General features: G+C 39.7%; 1 protein-coding gene across 4 annotated transcripts in view; it reads right to left on the reverse strand.

Annotated features, from left to right (window-relative positions):
- Window positions 1-5,282: 5,282 nt before the first annotated feature.
- Window positions 5,283-22,963, reverse strand: part of fibcd1b (fibrinogen C domain containing 1b) — a 78,149-nt gene continuing 60,468 nt past the window's right edge. For all 4 annotated transcript variants that reach the window (XM_077623227.1, XM_077623226.1, XM_077623225.1 and 1 more), the window contains 2 exons: window positions 8,320-8,499; window positions 5,283-7,467 (listed from right to left, as the gene is read on the reverse strand). In XM_077623227.1, the coding sequence (XP_077479353.1) occupies window positions 7,202-7,467; window positions 8,320-8,499 (446 nt within the window). In that variant the 3' untranslated portion in view covers window positions 5,283-7,201. The remainder of the gene's footprint in view (window positions 7,468-8,319; window positions 8,500-22,963) is intronic.

A 22,963-nucleotide genomic window follows, 5' to 3' on the forward strand; every position in this document is an offset into this window, starting at 1 on the left:
TACCTGGCAACTTATACGTTTTTCCCGTATTTTATACGTTTTTTGATCATTTCAAAATGTACGCCGTATAACAACTTTTGTACAGGATTTTTTAAGTCCTTTTTTCTAAAACCGATCTCATTTTACCAATTTCTGCTCTAATCCGGTTCGTCTCGGTCACTGGTAGCAGAATAAAACGTCAGCGGCGACTGCTAATATTATCATGCTTTAAAAATTATATGCACATGCGCATTACGTTTTTTGATCATTTAAAAATGTACGCCGTATAACAAATTTTGTACGGGATTTTTTAAAGTACGTTTTTTTGTAAAATCGATCTCGTTTTAGCCATTTTGGCTCTAATAATGATCGTCTCGGTCACTGGCAGCAGACAAAAACGTCATTGTCGATTGCTAATATTGTCATGCTTTAAGCATGATATGCACATGCGCATTCCCCTATCATACATCCGCCTTTTTAGTATATGAATATAGCGCGTCAGCAAGCAATGTACCCAGACAGTCAAGCTGTCAGCGTCATACAGCGACATCTACAGAATCTTGAATTAAGTGTATACTGATTGCACCCTGTCCACTTTGGAGAAAATTTTAGAGTTTTAAGTGGTCCCTATGTGAGTAAATATGTACATTTTTTATCGCTTAATAAGGGGAATTGCAATCATTAATAAGGAGAGCAATTGACCGAGGTTGACAGGTATGAATAATTAGTGATTTTTTCTAGCATTTTTTTGGTCTTTTGCAGGCATCATTTGGGTTTGAATCTGTATTCTCAAACGTTTCTAAACATTTGCTATGCTTTGAACCAAATGCCGTGCATTAGCGCTAATTTCCAGTGGAGAATAAGACGGATTTTTCTTTCTCCACAATCCGTAGAGATGTGATAAATCTCGGCTGAAGATTACTCCTCTCCTCCTCCTTCATTTGCATTCCCGTTGACTTTTCTGTGTAACATGTGAGTGGAATAAATAATGGGCGAAGCTAGCACGTCGAACTACTAAAACACCCCCTCCCTCATCATTTATTCACTCAATGGTGTTGATGATGCGTACAATTGCCCCTTAGTTTATGGAAAGTGTTTCTATACCGTGTGCTTTCACAGTGTCAATATTCACGTTTATTCTAGAATTTTTATGCAAGCTCGGAGGAGGAGTACGAATTTTTATAAAATGTTTATTTGCATGCTTTTGCAATAAAAAATTATAGCATCCTTTCACTATCTTGAACCTTTCATGCACAATTAATGTTTTTCAAGACTACATCACTACTAAGATAGCTCAGTTTATCAAATTGGATTTTTTAAATGTCAGTTTAGTTATTTAAAACAAAACTAAGTAAATTCTGCATAGTTTCTTAGATCGATTTCAACATTTTTGAGCCCTGAACTCCATCAAGGGTTATTGATGAGAAGCGCAACCGAATGTAGGTGGAATTTAAACTGCTTCTGCCCTGGGTTAAAGAAACAGGAGTATTCTCACTCTTCCTTGGGAGAAAATTACCCAAAGAAATATTGAGCGGGAAATAATGACGTTTTGTTATACAAAGGACTACGAAGCCAATGGTGAGGCCTTATTTCACTACCATGACAACCAGTGGAAATACGACACTGTTGCTAGGCTAGCACCTGGCTGCAAAAATGAACCCCAGCGTGTGGTCCAAAAGCGATTCAATGTAAGGACTGTAAAAGCATTTGAGTGTGCTGTTCATAACTGTGCTGTTATTGTTTTGACTGCTATAGATGCTATAAACAACAACAACAACATGAAATACGATTTAAAATGATGGAAGGCCATTTTTCTCAGTAGCCTTGTACGCCCGCCCACTAAAATACAATTTTATTTTATTTTTTTAATCGCCAAAAACAAGTTGATGTCACATCGAGAATGAGCTGCAGACTTATGCAGTCAACTAGCAAAGAGTTCTGTCAACACTATTTAGTTAGCGTGACACTAAAAAACTAGACGTGATCGTCAATTCTGGTTGTGACATCACAACCAGAATGACTTGTGGAAACAAATGGTAAAAAAACAGTTGGAGTTTAGTCCCAAATTCTACATGTGAAATTAAATTTGTCTAGTCATTTACATATCTTCAACATGTTAACCATTTCATAGCAATATTTCAAAAGACCTTTTGGTCATCACACATGGACATGAGGCAAGGTGCGGAATTGCGGAAGGGTTAAAAGGCAAAATTCCCCTGGCGTTGGGCTCCTGGTTAGCAATAAGAAGCACTTTTGACACTCAACATCACTGGGAGTGAAGTCGATCTGACATTGCCTCAACTCCCTTCGGGCTTCTCTGGTTATCAGCGTCTGCCAGGTATTTAGTTCTGCAAGGTCATTATATTCTGCTGTAGCGCTTTGCTCCACTGATGGGCTAAAAGTCAGGCGTGAGCCATCTGGATGGCAGCTTTCTGAAGACACCACATCCTTCAACACTGCCTGAAAAAGCCACCAAAACCCTATCCCTCACCCCCACCAGTGGCTTTTACGTATGAACGGAAGTGAGAAGGATTGAGTCTGGACGATCTGACAATTTTTGTTTTTATGATGTACTTCCGAGGCGGAATAACATAACGGGACATTATTAACATTTAACATTCTATATGGTTGAGAAGACACACAAATATCATAAAGTAGCAAACATATTCAAGTGGTATAAGTTAGACTAGTTTTGGAGATTTAGTCATGTTTTTTTTTGCCCGAGGAGGACTCTTTAACGTGGAAAGATTTAAAGCAACATTAAGCTATAGTGGAATCCCACAATATACATACATATTCTACAATACACGAGGTATGGCCACCTTGTTCTCCTTTTGTAAATAGCTGTATATTATATTTACCATCAGATTGCTCGAATTATGCCATATTTCCATACGCCACACTTTCTTATATTCTGTGAACATCAGTCTGAAAACATTCCAAAAAAGAGACAAGACTCCCTCCGCATTAAAATGCTATCAGTGGTACTCCAAGTTTGGATTCCAATTGATGTATTATACAATCATTGGAACTGGAAGAGCTAAATTAAATCATGACTTCACTAGTAGAACGTTCGTTACTATGCATTTTATATTGGACCCCCCTTTTGAGATTTTTTTTTTCCGAGGTTCTACATTTTCTACAAATCCGATCTTTCGGTTTCAACGGATTTTCACGATTTTAGTAGAGCTTTCTCTGGCCATTATTGGCCCAACTTTAATCCTCCGGCGTCGGCCAGGATGTTTTAAGATGCTGTCGTCACGTCGTATCGCTGTATAGAACGGTAAATCCTGTCCGTTTTGTTGCGGCGCTTAATCTGATAGCGTGTCTCCTCGGTGGCTTTGACAATGATAAGGCGACTCGCAGTTGTTACGGCGGAAGGACGGCGTCAAAGCCCAAGGGAGCGGTGGGGGCGAGTCTCGGCCACAATAACGACGATGTTTTCACAAGAAGAAGGAGGCTTTGAATGTAAAATGGAATTGTGAGAACATTTGTTATCATCAAAGTTTGATAGCTTATGAAGGCCCCCGCTTGAATTGAATGCAGGGCGGTTCAGATTTTTGTCAATGTGTCCCGTTTTTAAATATTTATCACCGTCGGGCGGAGGAGGCGGAGAACATGGTACCGCAGTGGCGTGCATGTCAAGGATAGTCAAAAATGATGAGCCTCAGTTTCATAAATGTTGATTTTGAGCGGTCAGACAAAGGACTGAGATGGAAAGATTTCTAGAAGTAGCTTTAAACTTAATCAGATTTATATATCAATACAGCCCAGATGGTAGAAAAAGTGATCCACCACTATATTGCAGTTTATCAGATTATCCATTATTAACTATGTAGCTGACATTGACTAAAGATTGGAACCCTCAATCCCAGTTTTTCACCCGCTAGGACCCGTTTGATTAAATTAACTAAATTTAGGTGGACATTTTTAGTTTGACAATACAATACGTTAAATCTAAAAGACAAACAGGCAGATTTTTTTGGGAAAACTGTCTGAACAGGTGAGGATTTTAAATGGGTGCTTCAAAAGCATTTGAATGCGTGTAAAAGTCCTTTTTATTTGGCCTCTACATTTCGGATTTCCACCTCGTCAGTTTATTTGACGGTCACATTCGGAATTGGAATTTTTCAAGATAGAAACGTCCTATTGTAATTAATGGAAATCCATGGCAGTAAAAGAACTCGTGAAAATGAGAAATATGGCCATAAAACAGCAGCTTCAAGCCAACGTGGAAGTCTACCATTGTCCTTTGCTGCATAGATTCTCCGGAATAATTTGTGATGGACACGTTTACCAAATGTCAGGTTTCCTAAGTGAAACCCTCTTCAGGGGGTAAATTAAAGCAAAAATCAATGTTTTTAATCAAGGAAGAAGATGAGAGCTCGTCCCTAATGAGCAGTTTAGCGCAAGGAAGAGACACTTTGAGGCCTCCCTGTCCTCCATTTATAAAATGTGAACATTTATTAAATGTTGACGAGAACAATAAAACACACAATCAAGATTCAGCCCCCAGAAAAGAGAACATAAATCGCTAGCATTTCACAGGGAAGAGGGATAGGGTGAGAAGAAAGGAATCTTTGGAGAAGAATGCCTAATTTGGGGACTTTTTTGGATCTTTTGGGAACATCGGGGGGATTGAAAGAAAGTGGAAGGATATTTTAGGAAGTTTTGTGAGGTTTGGAGAATTTGCAGGAAGGTCTGGGGGACATTTTTGGAGGTGTAGAGACGTTTTATAAAAGTTTGGGAGTTTTTGGTTGTGATATGGGTGCGTTTTTTTGATGGGTAAAAACACTGTTGCACTAGGAAGGGTTAAAAGGAGTATGGGAAAACTGTCTAGGGAGATTTGGGGACCTTTTGGGAAAGGCATTCTTATTCTTTGATCATTTCCTGCTGAAAAGTCATCAAAATTATCAATGCGTGAGCAACAAGGGCGGGCGGATTTCAGGTGACGCTCGGCTCCAACGTTTATTCAACAAAGCAGCAACGTATACAAGAAGCACAACGTGGCGGTGTGGTTTTCGGGTGGTAGGAGGGCGAGGAAGAAGTTGGGCTGGGTTAGGGTGGAAGTAAGAGCAGTTCAACACAGTACCAGTGGGCCGAGGCCACTCCATTTGGTTCACAATCACGATAAGTAAAAGGTCCGTCTATGAACATTGTGGGAAACCTTCTGTTGGCTCAACACAAAGAGCAGCAAAGCGGTCGCGTTCGTACGCAAGCGTCACATGACTTGGACGGAGATCTCATGTCCACACGCCCACAGGGTATTTTATAATTTTTTGGGAAAAAAAATTGATGTGGATTTTTGTCCTATGTTTTGGTGTTCTGTGCTCACAAGTATTGTTCGTTGATTTTATTTCCAATAAAACAAAAAAACGGGTCACAAGAATAATTATGACCTCAAATTGGGGAAAAATCTCACCTCAAAATGACTAAAAATGTAACTTTAAAACATAAAATATTGAGATTTATCGACTATAGTTTGTGTCTTTAACGACTATCTCAACCTTTGCCAGGCTCAACATCCTTAAAATTAAAAAAAAAGATGCATGCAATCTCCCTAGTTATGAAGTTAAAAAGATGTTTTAAATTTTGATAACAACAATACCAGTAATTTAATTTAGAAGCATTACGAACTACAAAACTTGTGTGACGTTCTTTCTGATTGGCTCACACAACCACCAGTTATTTGTACTTATGTTAAGAAAACAAAAATCGGGGAAAAAATATCAAAGTTAATAATTAAAAAATACCCAGATTTAGATACGTGTGGAAGGAGCTTGGTCTGTCTCGGTCGCTTTCTCGCTCAGCCTTTTGTTGCCCATTGCTCACATGTGCATACGCACGTTAGCGCATTTGTATGCGCGGTCGCACTCAGTCCAGCCGCTGCCACTCGAGCGGCTTTTTCCGCCTTGTTTGTCGCATTGTCACGCACGGCACCGTTAAAAAAACAGCGGAGGAGATTCGTGTGTGTTCATTGTGGGCGTGTGCTTTAGCGGCCGCACGCCACCTTCTGTGCTATAATCCGGCTCGCCACTAGGTAGAGCTCAGCAATGTGGAGAGTCTCTTCGAAAAGTCTGTCTGTCGCCTTGTGGATTTGGATTGTATTTTTTTCGCGTGTGTGTTTTTGCATGTGCTTCAGTTTGTTTGTTTTTGAATTTTTTTTGAACTTGGTAAGAAAAAACGGACATGCTCTAAAATTCATACACGCTGTACAGTCAAATCTACACTTTTTTCCTGTTTTTTTAAAGCTTGTAGTACATCGAAAGAAAGGGAAAAGGGAGAGAAAGGGCCACGCTGGGAAGAGAAGATTAAATGAGGAAAAGAAAGTGGTCATTCAAGAAAGCCAAGAATTTTAACTCTGAAATCTGAAAACTAAAATTCTTGAAAACTTGCCAATTCTAATTTTGAATAAACATGTTTAAGTGTTTACATTATTTTTTCCAACATTTGTTTTTGAGGCAATTTTTTTACATGTAATTTCCCTAGAGAAAAAAAAACTATGCAATAATTCCCCAAAAATAGATTTTGGAATATTTTGTTCTAAAAAAAATACTACTTGAAAAGCTCCATATTCTAATGTGCTTCTTCCTTTAAAAAAACAAGTTAAATCCAAACTTTTTGAACTTCCAATGGCAACTTTATCTCCTCCTAGCATGGCCCTCATGTGCTATTTTGTATGAAATAGAAACAACAAACCAATGTAAATAAAACGACATAAAAATCTCCATCTCCAACATCGTTTGTGTCTGTAACATTATTCTTTGTATATATCTATATATTTATATATATATTTATAAGCTGATTTTTTGTGTCATTTGCATAATAGGAACGCAAAATATCAACTAAAATATATCAAAACAACGAACTCCGATAGTAGGGGTTAAAGAAGAAGAAGCGTCCAGACATCTGACGACTGAATTCAGCATTTTTTTTTCTTTTTTCCGCCCGGCGTGCACGCTCATGATCACGTGCATGCACACAAAAAGTTTGGGGTCACCATCCGAACACGCTTCTCTAAATTGGCCCAGGTTGCAGGAATGAGATCCTTTAGCATTTAGCAATTCCTCCTTCTCATCATCTGTTTGGTCCTCGCCGGTTTGTTTAAAACATCCTTTTTCTCCCAAAACGAAGCAACATAGTGGGGCGGAGACATCGGGAGTTGGTGAGGGGGGTGAAAAAAAATCAAATCAAACGACACCGAGGAGGTCCGTTCGGAGCCTCATTTGCTTTCCGGGTCGCGCGTGGGTCGGATCTTCATCTCGGAGAACTTGAGCGAGTACTGCCAGCCGGTCCACGCCGACCACTCGATGCCGTCGGCGTAGGACGTGTGCTGGCCGCGCAGGTATTGGCCGTTGAGGTTGGACGTGTGGCAGTTGCGGTACCACCAGGCGCCGTGGTAGAAGGAGGCGCAGTTGTTCTCCGAGTGGTCGTTGTCGCGGTCCTTGGTGGTGAACTTCATGCCGTTGTGCTTCAGGAGCGAGTCGCCTGCAGCGGGCCCGGGAGGGGGGGTAGTGGCGACATGACGGGGAAGGAGGGGGCGGTGACAGACAAATAGTGGTCATGACAGAAACAGAAATAATTAGCGTCATTTCCTGACTAGGAGACGCCAATTTTTTCGTCTGCTTGGAACCCCGCGGCTAACAGTCCACTGAGGCTTTAAGGGGATTTTTACAGGCTGGTGGGCTTGTCAAACGTGTGGAGGAATCAATGATGGATCCTGATTGGGTTTCAAAAGTGCCAATACTCAGTTATTGATTTTTTTTTGCACAAACGTGGGTCACCAGAAATTTGCTGGCGAATTCGATGCTTGATGGCAATGGAGGATGTTTTGGCATTTGGAGGGCCAAATGGCCAATCCATTTGAGGTAGGAGAGGTGGTTGAATGAGGATGGATGAAGTTATTTAAATTCAGGGCAGGAGGATGAGGGGAGCCGTGCGATTGGACGTCGATAGGTGCATCGGTTCTGGTTGCAATGCTGTTTTCCAGTTATAATGTAAAGCTGACAGTAAGTAGCATAACATATGCTTTATATGTTTAGTCAACTCACGAGAGAAAAGAATCAGTGACTAATTGAAATTATCGTTTGAGGAAGCTTTAGTTGATGGAAATTGGAGCGGAAAAAGAACAAGACAAGAATTTGTCGAAGAAAATGAGGGATGAGATGAAATGGCATTGTTGGGATTTTTGCAATTGTGGATTACCCTCAAACCAAGATATTTAATCTCACTTCTTAAAAAGTATTTGCAGTTTCACAAACTTACCTCATGACGGTAATAGTAAAAATGGATCGTTCGCCGTCAATAAGACTAATTAAGTTACGTGTCTGTGTTCAGTACCTGCGTTTCCAGAGTAGTCGCCCACGGTCAGCGGGTAGCCGTCATCATCGGGGTCTACGGAGAAGAGTCCCACCCCGAAGGTGCCGTATTGGGCGTATGCCGTCCCATTCTCAAAGTCCTCCAAATCAATTCGTAGCTCATAGTTGCCCTGAATGGACAAAGCGTGGATTTGCTTGAGACCTGTCATGGATAAAGAAAAAGAAAAATCTGATAGAAAAAGACATTCAAACAGAGTACAAAACAAACAGTAATTTAAAGTTAAACATAACTGAACAGTACTGTAAGGACTTTTTTAAAAACACATTCTAAAACAATTGTCAAATTACTCCTGATTTGACTACTTAATTTAGTGATCTTTCTCGTACTCGCCCACATGGCCAATCCGTCTGAAAGGTGGCATGTGTGGAACTGGTTGCTAGCCAATCACAAACTTTCAAAATCAGCGGCCACCTTTACAAGCAGCCAATGGTATAAACCCTTCCAAAAACTTTTTGGGGGCGCTTGTAGTAGTGTACTCCTGGTCCCTCAGGTACAATCTGCTCCCATGTACCCACACTGAGCTAATTAACAGATGCAAGATAACCTTTTCAAGCATCAAAAAGTTGTAGTTATATCCTGGAACTATAAAAGTCAGGCAACAAGGGTACAAAAGTAAAAGTCACGAGTCCAAAGCAATATCCCCTGAATATTTTTCTTCATTTTTGCACAGGGAATTTAACGATACAAAGTTACCTCTACTTACGAAAAGCCTCAGTGGAAACTTTTGTTAAGATCTGTAAAAAACTCAAGTTACAAATCCGACTCCAGAATGAGTTATGATTGAGTATTGTAACTTCTGAATAGGTTAAAATCTAAATAAATCAACATCTCTCATTTATATCAGGTTGACATTTGTTAGTTTTGACTGCATGAATGATGATGTTTGCTTTCCATCCGTTGTGGGTGGATTGTCGCTGCCATACCACATAAACAGATTTTTTTTGACAGGTCTCTCTGGGTAGAGAGAAGAAAAAAAACAACAACCGAAGGCTTTGCCGCCGTACGTCAAACGACCTTTTTAATTGTTACTCACTCTTGAAAATTGAGGGTGTCAAGACGCAGACGCTAGAAAAGCTTTCCCAAGCACCTGCTGCGTTGGAGTGATGTTTCCCAGGCTGGGTGCGCCTTTCAGGGGTTGATCAAAGACATCGGCGGGTCTCTCAAACACAACATCCGACAGTGGGGGGACACAAATAATGCCCTCGTGCTGAGAGATTTCAAGAGTTTGAGGTGCGCTTTAAGCTGCGATCCGACACCATTTTTCACGATTCGCCGAGTGCTTTCACGCTGATAGGAGGCTTCAACTGTTGCCAAAATGTGAAGAGCTTTCGCTTTAAAAGATACTCCTGGAAAATAATGACGACAAAATGCGACTTTGGAAAAATTGCGTGAGGATGCTCTACTCCACGTGTGTCAAAGTGGCGGCCCGGGGGCCTAAATCTGGCCAGCCGCATCATTTTGTGTGGCCCGGGAAAGTAAATGATGAGTGCCGACTTTCTGTTTTAGGATCAAATTAAAATGAAGAGTATAGATGTACATAAAATTTCCTGATTTTCCCCCTTTTAAATGAATCATTGTAATTTTTTAATCCATTTTTTCTGTTTTTAGTTCAAACATAATTTTGTAAAATCTAAAAATATATTAAAAGAGCTAAAATAAACAACAAAAAACTGAATATTCAGGGCTTTTAATCAATTTATTTAAAAAAAATCTAAATATTACATCAAAAATGGACGTGAAATGAAGTTTACGTTAAAGCGGCCCGCGACCCAACTATAAATTACTATAAACTATAAATTTGTGGCCACTTCCCATCCATGTTTGACATCAAAATGGACGATAAGCACCAAAACTGTTATCAAAATCTCATTCCACAAAAACACCACAACAAAACCCAACAATCCTGATAATCCCCAAATGCGAACTTTTACACGACAATTCGTAGTTCAGGATTTAGTTTCTGTCCGACTGTTGTTTTTATCCAGTCAAGATCAGAAAGCGGCATCGCCCAGCTCAACAAATTAATACTTTCATCAAAAATGTCTGGTGCAAACTTCGGCATCCATCTTGGAGCGACGCCATTGGCTAAATAACCCACTGAGCCTTGCCGTTTCAAAATATCTCCTTGTACGCTTTTGCATTTAATAAGCGTGAAGGCCATCTCTAGGCTGCACGAGTTAATATATATAACTTTGTTGTTGTTTTTTCGTTTTTCTATTTGTGACATCGCTAAAAAGACGATCCCGACGGAGCAATCTGCATCGGGGGGTGTTCATTCAGCAAGCAAAATACCTGGAAATCTTCCTCGTGCGAGCGCGTTTTGAACAATAGCATTTAATTAACAGGGAGGTACACCTGAGTGTTTAGATTGCGAAGGGGAGACGTGCGTGCTGCTACTTTGCTTGTGTTGCTCTTTAATTATTCCAAATTAGAGTCGAGCGGGGATTCTCTGGGGCTTTAATTAGAGACAGAATTAAAGTTATGTAAATACACTCTCACAGTCTTATAAATAGTTGCGCGCGTGCATGTGTTTATGTGCATCTAGATTATCATTATTATTATTTTTTTTCTTGCTTTCCTGAAATCAAAAATGCCCCAAAGTCTTTTGAAGTTTTTCAAATGACTCCACAGGGTGGCGCTCCCCCGAGGCGATGGCGCTGCGATGCATTTTTTTTTTTTCAAAGGGGAACAACTTCCAACTATTTCTGTTCTCAACGTGGCATTTATTTATTTAGCGAGGACTCAAAATCTGTCACCCGCGTTTTGATTCCCTCGCACTGTTTTTTTTTGTGGGAAAACTTTTGTGGGGTGACATAAGAAGATAATACAAATCGCAACGAAATAATTGACATGACTTGGAATAGCATGAACTGCAAAACTACATTCAAGTTGTCATAAATATTATGAGATGCTGTTTAGAATATTTTGGGGTAAATACAAATATTGTATTTGGTTAAATAATTCTTGACAATTCAATTTTCCAAAGTGTAAACATTTAAATACAATGTTGTAATATCATTTTTTAATCATTACCTGCAAATATGTCAATGCTTTATGAGCTGAATTGAAATATAATTATGATTTTATTTCACAGTTAAAGTAGAAGCTATGAAAAAATAAGAATGATGTTTTTCTCACACACAAAACAAAATCTATCAATTTACTTATTCAAAGTAAAAAAAGAACTAATAACAATAAATATCTCATCTTTTTAGTCTATTTAAGTGTACATACCGCAGATTAATGATGATTTTCACAACTCCTTGTAAATCATTAAAGTATTAAAAATACATAAAGGGAAATAACAGAAAAAGAAGTACGGGCATGGTAAAAGTCATTGAGTCATTTTAAAGGGGAAAAAAAAGGACAAAATAGTAAGTATGAAAAGGGTGCCATCTAAATCCTTTTGTTAAAATCTTATGTTAAAATATGATCATAAGACAACCGCCAAGAATTTAAAAAAAAAATTAGGCCGGTATTAAATTTAGAAGCGCTCCACATGGGAGCAAAGCATTGTTCCGTCTATAAAAGATGATGTATATCTGCAATTATCTCCTTAAACTGGGTCACAATGATCCATAACTTCTTTTCCACAGCTGAGCTTTTTCAACAGGAGGGACAAATTTAGCTTGTTTGGAAAACCAAAGGACTCATTAGTCATTTACTACTTTTCTATTGAAATGCCATAACGCAAAAAGTTCACGCTTTAAGCGAGACTTAAGCTATCATGGACTATCTCAACCCAAAAAATAAATTTAAAAAAATCAACAACTTGGCTATTTTCTTTCCCGACTTTTAACTAAATTTCCACGGGCAAATATTGCGCATTATCAGTGCACAATTTTTACGTATTTGCAAATCGATACCTGCATTTTAGTGCCTTATCCGAGCTCCTTCAAATACGTAGTGGTGTCGATGCCGTACTAGTATAAGTAAGGTAAAAACAAAGTCATGTTAAGCCAGACGATCCCCGAAATTCACCACAGGAATGATTACACTTTTCGGAGTCGGTCGTGACATTTCTCCCAGTTAATTATTCATCATGCTTTTTCCCCTCTGTTGCCCGGGGGGTAGCTCTGAGACGACTCGACAGGAGAGAAGCAGCTCCCATCTTTGCATCATCATAACTCAAGCTTTTGTGTTTTTTTTTTCCTAGGCTCCCCCCACCTTTCTCCTCCAAACACTTTCACTTCCTTTCTTTGACTTCATCTCCATGTGAAGCTTTGCTTCCATCGTGGCTGGGGAAGATTTCCAAATGTGGCCAGGTTAGCCTCTATTGCTTCACAGCATTGAAGATTTTTTTAAAAAGAAAATAGAAGTCCATTTCTAAAATGGAAAATACAACAACAAAAATCCTACAGTTTCCTGCATGGAATTGAAAATGAGTTTCCTTCATTCGAACTTCTCGCCCATATTCAATCCTATTTTTAACGTCAACTTGATTTCACGTAGGCCGGACCATTTTAGATATAATATTTAGATATATTTTTTTATAAATGGATTAAAAGAACTGGATTAAAAGCCCTGAATATTCAGTTTTTTATAGATCTAAAACAATGTTTATTTTAGCTTTTTTAAAATATATTTTTAGATTTTTCAAAATGATTTTTGAACTAAAACACAGAAAAAAACGATTAAAAAATTACAATTATCAGGAAATTTAATATACATCTATACTCTTCATTTTAATTTGATCCTAAAACAGAAAGTCGGCACTCATGATTTAAAAAATGACAACAACAAAAAATCGAACAGCGACTTTTAGCGTCGTCGTGCAAATGTTAACTCTGCATCCACTTTGAATGTGTTCCGGGAAAAGTACAACAGGGTTGACTTCTTAAAGTTCACTTCCCATTTCCTTAGCCAGGGGGTAAGGGCGCGTGGCCCGGGGGGCGGAGCCTACTTAGTTTATTGACGTCAAACGTCATCCGCTTTGAAGGGTAAAGCAAAAAAAAGCTTTGCCATTGTCGTTTCGAGCCAACCTGACATCAAAAGAGGAGAAGAAAAGAACAGACAGGTGCGCGCTGAACTGTGACACCCTAAGACCCCGCCGCCGCCGCCACCGCCGCCGCCGTCCTGTTCCCGAAGGCGACGGTGACATTTGGCGGGACAAAGAAAGAAAGAAAATAATTGTCTGATTCTGTCACATCTTCCTTTTTTCCCCCCACGGTGGATCCCCACCAAACAGACTGCCTGTTGGTTATCGAGGCCATCCCCCCTTTTAAATCTCCGGGGGGACGCGACAAGAGAGGAAGGAGGTTTTAGAAACTCGCAATCCCGCTACACGGGAAAGAAAAGAGGCCTGTTTTTTTTTTTGTTTATTTGGGTTTACTTAGCCGGTGCATCATATTTGAGTGGTAAATAGGACAAGTGGTAAAAAAAACAACATCTTGATCCCATGAGGGCGGCTGGAGTTTGACGGAAATGACTGAATACCAAACGAGGTGTAATTTTCCTTCTTCTGGAGGAAGAACGCTCCTGTGCACTTTACGGCGTGATGGCTGGGTATGCGCTTCTTCCCCAGGCGGAGTCTAACTTGGGAATAATTATTGCGGGAGTGTTTGTTCACTTTGCCCACAGCGCCCTCATTACGCATCTAAGGAGCAATGTTGCATCCAGTTTTGAAATACTTACATTTTTGGGGGGAATAAATTATACAAAGAGCTACTTTTTGTTGGGAGTATTACCACAAAAAAAAATTGTGATGACATTTGACGATTAGTTTGTTTACCCCTTGGTCAAAGGGATTTAAGACGTCCCTTTTTAAAAGCCGTTATTTCAATTTCCTGTAGCGGTAAACAGATGAATGGCAGATAATGACTTGCTATTTTGTATTTCAAAAGATATACAAACAGAAAGCTTTTTGACATTGTAAATTGCAGATGACAATACTGAAGAAGAAGAAAAAAAGAATATTTGACAGCAAAAGCAGAATACCATGGTAACAAGAAAGAACCATATTGTTGCTATTGTAAATTGCATTTTGATTCAAACTAAGCATTTTGTCATTCCGAAGAAGCCTTGACTGGAACTTGCAGACCAGGGTGATCCGAGCATTCCTGACTTCCTTAAATTCCCTTATTAAGACCTCCATTGGGTAAAGTTAGTAGGCTACAACAGACAAAGATGGAGAATAGTTGCTACCAATGTTCCCTCAAATTGTTCATTTGTCTGGGCATACAGACCTGAACTGACTGAGGACCACTGTGAGCAACATCATAAGTGCTTGCTATGGCCACACACCAGGACCAGCACACAAGTGCATGTCTACTACCCATAAAGAAGAACTTCAACTACTGACACTTAGTATATGAAAAGCATGCTTGATAAAACTTGCTTAGAACAGAAAGACCAGGACCTGGACCAGATCCTCCAGATACAGACTGGGTTCTGCAATGTTTGCTGGAGACAGCACGACTCATAACTCAGTGAGTTTGCAGCACCCATAACTTTACTCGTGAATAAAGCGCCACCAGTGTTAGATCTTTCCAGGACCAGCTCAGTTTACGCTGAACTTTAGTTGGCTCAACTCCCTCCTCTGATCCCGCCAGCTGTCACTTGGCCCAGTGTTACCTCCCAGCGCTCATTCCAAATGAATGAATGCCGGCACGCTCGGTCGCTTGTTGACGCCGACGGTGTGAGCTCAGAGACAACTACAAGCTAGGGAAACAAGTGCGCCGCCTGTATCGACTGGTATCACATATTGAAATTTCAAATATCTACGTAACAACTATACTGTAGACCTCTTGACTGTATTTTGCAATATCTGTACAAATTAAGTAGTCTTTCATACCATACAAACAAAAAATTATTTAGTATCTGGTTAAAAAAGCCACTTTAGGTTTTAAAGTGTCCGTAAAACCATTGTTGAAATGAAATGGAATACTATGAAGTGTGATTCAGGGATGTTTTTTTGCGGGCAGATGATTCCTTTCTTCACTGTATCTAAGCCAGTTTTATTACCCATCCAGGAAAAGAGATACCATTCATGATTTGTGAGAGTGTCTCAACCATGGAAGAGAAATACAAAGTCGTTTGGATTCAACACCAACACTAGCCAACGTGCATGAATGTCTTCTCGGGGAACCACAACAGTCAGATTGTGATCGATTTCATTCTACTTCTTCATGCGGTAAGAAAATAGACCTGTTACTCTCCCCCTAGTTTGTCAATTCTACTTTTACCACGAATATTCTTACCTCTTCTTCAATACAAAGAGAAACTATTTTTTTCACAGCTTCTACCACCTTAAATCCGGTTCCCCAAGGATTATGTTTTCCTTAATAGTGGCGAGTGTCATGCTTATTGGCACTTGTTAATGATTTAGCAGCACAACAACAAATTTAGACTTCATCACTACATTGCCCACCCACGCCATCTATTTTCCTGCCGCGTCATCAATGACGTCAAGCATGAAACATCGCAGATAAAATAATGCTACGCGGATAATTTAACACTGAGGAGGCAGTAGTAAAAAATGTTTTTAAAAAAAGCCAACAGGATGACACATTCACTGGAATGATAGATGGGTGTGCTTTTTAATTACGATACTTGCACCAAGATGGCTATGTTATGTGCTTGTACAAACCAGAAACATTAGCTCCATTAACTTTGGAAGATAGTATTCCTTGCTAGTATGAGTACAGCAAGTTATTTCTAATGTAAAGTTTGTGTGGTGGTTGTGAAATGAATTTTGGGAAGCACATTAACTTAAGGCGTATTTACTTAAAAACTAAGCGATTGATTTTAAGACTGTGGAAATGATATTCTATGGTGTACTGAGGAAAAAAACAGTTGAATGTGTCCTGTTACATTTACCGTAGATGTCAAAATATCATACCATCAAAGTTGGCAGTGGTATTGTGACTGCATGGTTGTATGCTTTGCTACTTCATGAACTGGACGACTTAGCGGGATTGGTGGTTTTGGAAAGGAATTTGGGTAGATGCAGGGTTCACCATCATCAAATCATAATTTGGTGGCTATTTTTTCCAGTCTTTTCTCCTTGATTTTCAAAATAGAATTCCTGAATCTTCTTTAATATTCATGACATGTCAGATTTGAGAACCTTTACCATTTAAGATGTGCGGCTCAAAACAATCAGAGGAATCCGCGTTCCGATGAAAGAGGACCTTGTACACGACACAACTGACAGATACGAGATCAGACCTACTTGTAACCGATGGACACTTGCATTTAATTTGCCGCCCTGAGGGTTTGACCTTGCTTTTGCGGGAGTGTGTGAACTGACAACCCCACTCCCCTTCAACAAAAAAAAAAGACAGGGAGCTTGACAGAATGCAGATGAGACAAGAACCCATGAGGACGCCGGACAACAGGAACCAAAAGAAAGCCTTGGAGCCATCTGTTTGATATTCTGATTTCAGTTTTTTTTTAATGTTACAAGAATCCAGATCGAACAAGTGTCTAAAGGGAGCCTGCAGCAGTGTTAGCTTGACAAGACATGGCTACGTGTTCATCACTAATTAAACGCCAGGCATCATTAGAAGGCATCGTCTTACAAAGGCCTCAAAGTTTTAGAAATAATAAATAAGAAATAGAAATAACTATTGATGACAACTCATATTAAATATTTCAAGGCATCAGAAAAACAACTACTATTGATTAATAATTCAAGCGCCCATGTTTAGGTCTGACCTGATAAGCATATAGTCATGTTTGAGACTTAAACATGTTTTTTGACAGGTTTTAATGCCTGGAGTTATATTAAATATTTTATAATCATGAATATCACTTGCAGGGAAAGAACAACAGAAGCAGAACGTGACTGCTTATCAGTGCTGTGAGACAGAATATTTTAATGGAGTGTACATGTTGATCATGGCTTCTTAAAGAGACACTGAACAAAACGTTCTTAATAGCCCGTATCGTAGGTTAACAGTCTGGAACATTTTAAAAATAACTCTGTTATGAGCACTTCTCTGTTTAAGACTTTTAGCCATTAGAGGTCTGAAGAGGCAGTCAGTCTAAAAGCTATAAGCAATTGGGATGTAAAATATGCAGACGACTGCTACTACATTTTCGGCTTTTCCCGAGAGGGGTCGCCAACGCCAATCAATTTTGCCACCCATTCCTTTGCATAGTGTTACGAACATTACTGTGTTTGAGTGGAAGCCCATTCTGCAAAGATGTGATGGACAGTAACCATTAGGAATCTGTTACTGAAAGTGATGTATTGATACCGACGTCACACGTTAATGTGTTGCATTCACGTAGTTTGTTCTGTTTAGATATAGTTTAAAAAGTAAGAAAGGGCGAGTGGCACCGTCCATAGAATCTACATATACAGGTTAAAAAAAAAGAGAATTTAATTGATGTTTCGAGAGATAGGCAGGACCAAGTGTGCTTTCATTAGCAGCCTAATCATCAAATCTTCAATTGCACCCTCTATAAACGCAAGTATAGCTCCTTTCATTTGGCTTTGTCATTCTTTAGCCATGTTAAAACAAGTCTGACTTCAGCCTTAGTGTGGGAGAAATAGGCAAGCGATAAGGGGGTATCAAATGAAGCACTCAGGCTTGGTGGAGAGGTGGGCTAGGCTTTTCTCCGCTCCCTCATACATAGCGAAATAGCGAGCCAATTGTGGCAAATGGTGTCTATCTGCCGTCCGCCGCGGCAATCTGGAGCAGATGGAGTGTCTGCCACGGCTGTGATTGGGCCGGCCCTCGCGAGGTATGACCGAGACCGGGTGAGGCATGGCGTTGTCAACGCCGTGGCCGATTGGCACGGGCCGGAAACCCCACTACTAGCGGCTTTCATCACTGAGCAGGAATGACGCCGGTGAATAATTGATGCAATTGGAATGGCGGATTGAAAACACTTAGGTGCTCTCTGAATAATAGATTACAAAGGGGGATTGCAGTCCTCTCTTCTTGGTCATGCAATCATGCTATCATATCACTTGCAGACACTCAATCACGTGCAGTCTTTTATTAACTCATCGGCCGCCATTGTCGGGGATGGATGTTCGAAGAATTAGAGATGGTCGGAAGTGATCATTTGCTGGAATGAATGACGTCAATCACGTGTTGAAATTGAGAGCTCTTTTTGAAAGAGCATTTTTCGACCAAGTGCTTGTGGATTTTTTTATGGTTTTGTCACAAAAGCCAAGAGCGCAGGAAAGAATTGAGGCTCTTAAAGCAGGTAATTACCTGCTTGGCTTCTCCGCCGCAATCATATATCGGCACTATTGTGGACACTTCCGCCAACACAGACGTGTTCCATCGAAACGCACAAATGGCTATTCGGAAAAAAGATTGCCAATATAGAACGAAAGGCACAAAAGGAAAGTGCGATCATTAGAGCAGTTTGATGTTTGAGATGTCGAAATAAATTACCCAAACAGTGGATGTCTCCGTTTTAACTGATTGGGAAACAGGACACAAAGTTCTTGGGAGAGATAGCGGCATTATTGTTAAAAAATAAAAAGCCGACTGCTATTTATACAAACAAAAACAAAATAAAAATCTAGCCATTTTTTTATTATTTTGGTTAAACAAGACTTTTTCAAATTACTGGAAAAAAAATTCCACGACGGTTTACTTGATCACAACTTTGAGGCTTTAAGGTGTAGAACTTCAAGCTATGCTATTATTAGCACGTAGGTTTTTGGGAATTCCTAGTGAATCACTGTAGTTCCAATAAATCTGCTACTTCATATGCATAAGAGTTAGTAATAACACTGAATAATCATATGACAGATCTGTTTGCTGCGCCCACCTGCGTTCACCTGCGGGTGACCCCTAAAGTCGGCAAAAAGCTCTTTTGCTCTCACTTTCTGCCCACACAGTCGGCCCCTGCGCCTCATTTGCCTTTTGGCTTTCTACCCCGAAGCCCCCCTGCCGCTTGCGCATAATTACAAACCACCGCGGATGCAGTTTAATTCCGTACTCCAAGCCCAGAGTGCCGCGATAAAGTGTTTCGCCGAGAGTGTTTGCCACAGGCTGCGTTTGACTAAAAAGACGTTTACCACGACGGCAGTACGCCGTCTGTGGAGTTCATACTTAGCGACAGATACATTAACTTGAAGTAGAGAATTTGTCCGTGGGGTCAGAAACGAGTGGGAAAAATCTGGGATGACAGAGTGCTGTTTTCTTTTGGATGTTTTTTGCATTTCACCAGAGAGACTGAAGCAAATTTACACTATTTGGGTAATTTCAAGTGTTTGAGTTACCTTTTTAAAAGGGATATTGTTTACTAAATAAAGAATTTAGTAGTAATAAGACTTTGGGACATTAGCCAATCGCTGTCAACCATTCCCAGGTCAAGTTAGCTGGACGCCGTCAATAGCAGCCAATGAGTTAAGATCATTAAACAAATGCAGGAAATATCAAAATGTAGTTTTTAAATGGAAATGTTATGTCTTTATGAGAAAAGTATTTTAAAACTGTTTTGAATTTGTCAATCTTTGCCCTTATATTGCCTTATTTTCACATAATACACCTGTATGTACTATATTTTAAATATCAGTATTGATCGACGTACTAAAATATATAAAGCAACCTGATTGGTGTTCAAATTGTGGTGGTTCTGTCTCAACTTTTTTTAATGCCAACTCGATCGATCAGAGGAATCCTGAATCCCGTTTTAGTCTTTTGAAAAACGTGAGTGCTGCTTAGAATTAGCCCCGAACAAAAATTCAACAAAAACAAAGAAATACGAGCTAGAGGCTCGTCTGATTTCGGCCATGGACATAAAGAGGTCACGCTAGTCCAAAGGGTCGCGAGCAGCGGGGGAAAGTGTTCCATTAAAAAGAAGCGGCGAGGCACAGCCACCTCCGTTTTTACGGCCACGGCGAAGGACTCCCATTGGCCGTGGAAGGGAGAAGGTCGCCTATATAATATACGAGAAAGGTTGACACTCCAAAGGGAGGCGCTGCCAGTTGAAAGCCGACTTTACTGGAGGCCTGTGCAGTGGCCAGTGGCTTTTAAAAGCAAGTCAAGGAACCCGAATACATATTTTGCAGGAAACACATTTGAATGCCACTTGAAAGCACAAATATAAATCATGCAGATCATTATTTTCATCCTTGCTATTTATATAGATAGATGGATAGATATACACATACACAGTATATACACCCCCCCCAAAATACATATACACAGGGTAACAGTAAAATTATAAACTAATTATATAATATAAAGCAGAACTGAGGTTGAGTTCAGAGTCGTGCTAATTTGAGTTTTATCTACATGTAAACAATTTTTGGCCATGTTGATTTTTAGTACAATTAATTTGATTTAACATCAACATTTTAATAATTATTTTGTTTTGCATTAGGATTGATGCTCAAACAATTGACCTACCGTCATAACATGAGTAATTGCACTCAAATTTTACTTGGTATAGAATTATCAAATACTATTTTATTATACAATTTCGTGCACTGGGGGAGTGGTTAGCATGTCTGGCTTGCAGTTCTGATTTCAAGTGTTTAATCCCTGGCTCTGGCTATCCAATATGCAATTTTCTTGTTCTCCCTGGCCTGTATTGGTTTTCTCTGGGTACTTTTTCCCAGATCCAGAAAAACATTCAAGGACACGTTAAGTGTGATCGTTAGTGTGAAAGATGGTTTGTCTATCTGTGCCCTGTGATTGGCTGGCAACCAGTTCGGGATGAACCCAGTGACCCTTGTGAGGATTACTGGCATGGAAAATGAAGTAATTCAAAGTAGGGTAAAAAAAAAAGTGAATCATGGCATCTATCGACTCTAAAGGGACATATTTGGAAATTGGTCATGCATTCAGTGGAATGACGCAGGAGCACAATGGAGCAGAAAAAATAAACTCAAGTGTCCTTTTGTGTATTACACGCAAGTGTTGCTGTAGCACGGCGACCGTAAAAGGCAAAATACGTTGTATTAAGAGCCATAATGCTGACAAATGTGGTTGATTGGCGGCGGGCAAACAAAACACATGTACGCCCTTATGGATTGTCATTATGGCAAAAAGTAAAAAGAATTATAATGTGCCTACTCGAGTGTTTAATGAGCCAGCTGTACAAAGCATGAAGCGAGACCTCATCAAATTCATTTGATACACAACAGCTTTCGCCCGAGGACGTGAGATACACCAGCGGATATTATGGATGGGTTGCGACGTTGTCGGGGAAGAAACGTGCGAGGAAACCAGCCTCCAACCATCAACTTTCTCTCAAAATATAAAAAGCTAAATAAAATGCTCACAAGGCATGTTATTGCTTTTACTGTTTAAAATGAAGTTGAGTAAATAAACGATTGATAACTAAAATAATTGGCACAATCTTTCTGATTAGGCTGAAGCAACTTTGATTTATTTTTCTTCAAGCAATCCATCCAATTAATCCAAATGACCCACAGATAATAATAATAATAATATTTTGAATGTACTGCCATTGGAAATGAACATAAATTCAACATGTCAATCAGGCAGTTTTTAGTAACAGCAGAAGTTTTTTCTTTTCTTTCAGCATAACTCTATTACTACGTGTTTTTAACAGTGGTGTGCCGTCAGGGCCTTCAATGCCTTCTCTGCTGGCCTAAGAAATATCTGAATCACAGACTGATGTTAATTATATTTTGTCCATGAGTACTCATTAAATAATTCCAAATTGTCTATTAGCTTCCTTTCATTGCTTTTCCCCCTGGTTGCACTGCTTCCAGATGTGTGTTTTCATATTGAAGCATTTAACCAATCACATTTCAGGCATTTTTTGTTGCCAGGGTCAGAAATCTGCCTCAAAGCCTTCACAATCAGTTCTGCAGGCTCTGCTGCATTAAACAAGTGTCAAGAAGACTGTTGCTTTAACCAATCACAATTCGATTTGGTGACACCAAGATCTTCTCGCAGGCGTAGGGATACGTCATCGCTTTCACCAACTATGATTGGCTATTGATAGCGTGGACTAGCCAGAGCTACCAAAGTGTATCTGGAGCGAGCTGCACAAGCAAATATATTGTTGTGTTGATTTAATAGCAGTTTTGTCAACCCGCAATGGCTGAAGGAGGAGAAGATATGGATTTGTTTGCAGATTGACTGTCAAAGCCATTTTCAAGATGGACTTTTCAAGAAAAAAAAGCATTGCATCATTAAGAAAGGTCGGACAACTCCAAAGCAAGCAAGCCTGTCACACCTGGGAACGAACATTTTCAGCACTAAATCGAATAAAAATGTATGCCAGAAATAAGACAGGACAGGCTCGACATTCAGCATTAGCTTCGATGGCGATAGAAAAGGAGGAAAGAAAGGAGGATGGATATTGCGTACAATTAAAAAGGATTTTTGGTGAGTAAAATATGGATATATTGCTAAATAATATTTCAATTGTATGAAGTTATTATAGATTATTTTTTATGTGTCGCAGCTGTAGCTGCAGTAGAGGTTTTATAGCCATAAAATAGTTTTTGCTGAAGGCGTCACTAGGAAATGCACGGACCGCCACTGGTTTTTAATATACGTTGATAACTGTCAATTTTTCAGGATGAACTGGGAAGGAATGGTCTGAACCAATCCCAGTAACCAAACAGACTTCAAGGGTCAAACGGTTCCAAGCCAGGCTCAAATGGACGACGGAGCGTAGCTTTGATTGAGAGTCTTCGTCTTCAATG

This window comes from Stigmatopora argus, chromosome 16, assembly GCF_051989625.1.
Source record: "Stigmatopora argus isolate UIUO_Sarg chromosome 16, RoL_Sarg_1.0, whole genome shotgun sequence".
NCBI lineage: Eukaryota > Metazoa > Chordata > Actinopteri > Syngnathiformes > Syngnathidae > Stigmatopora > Stigmatopora argus.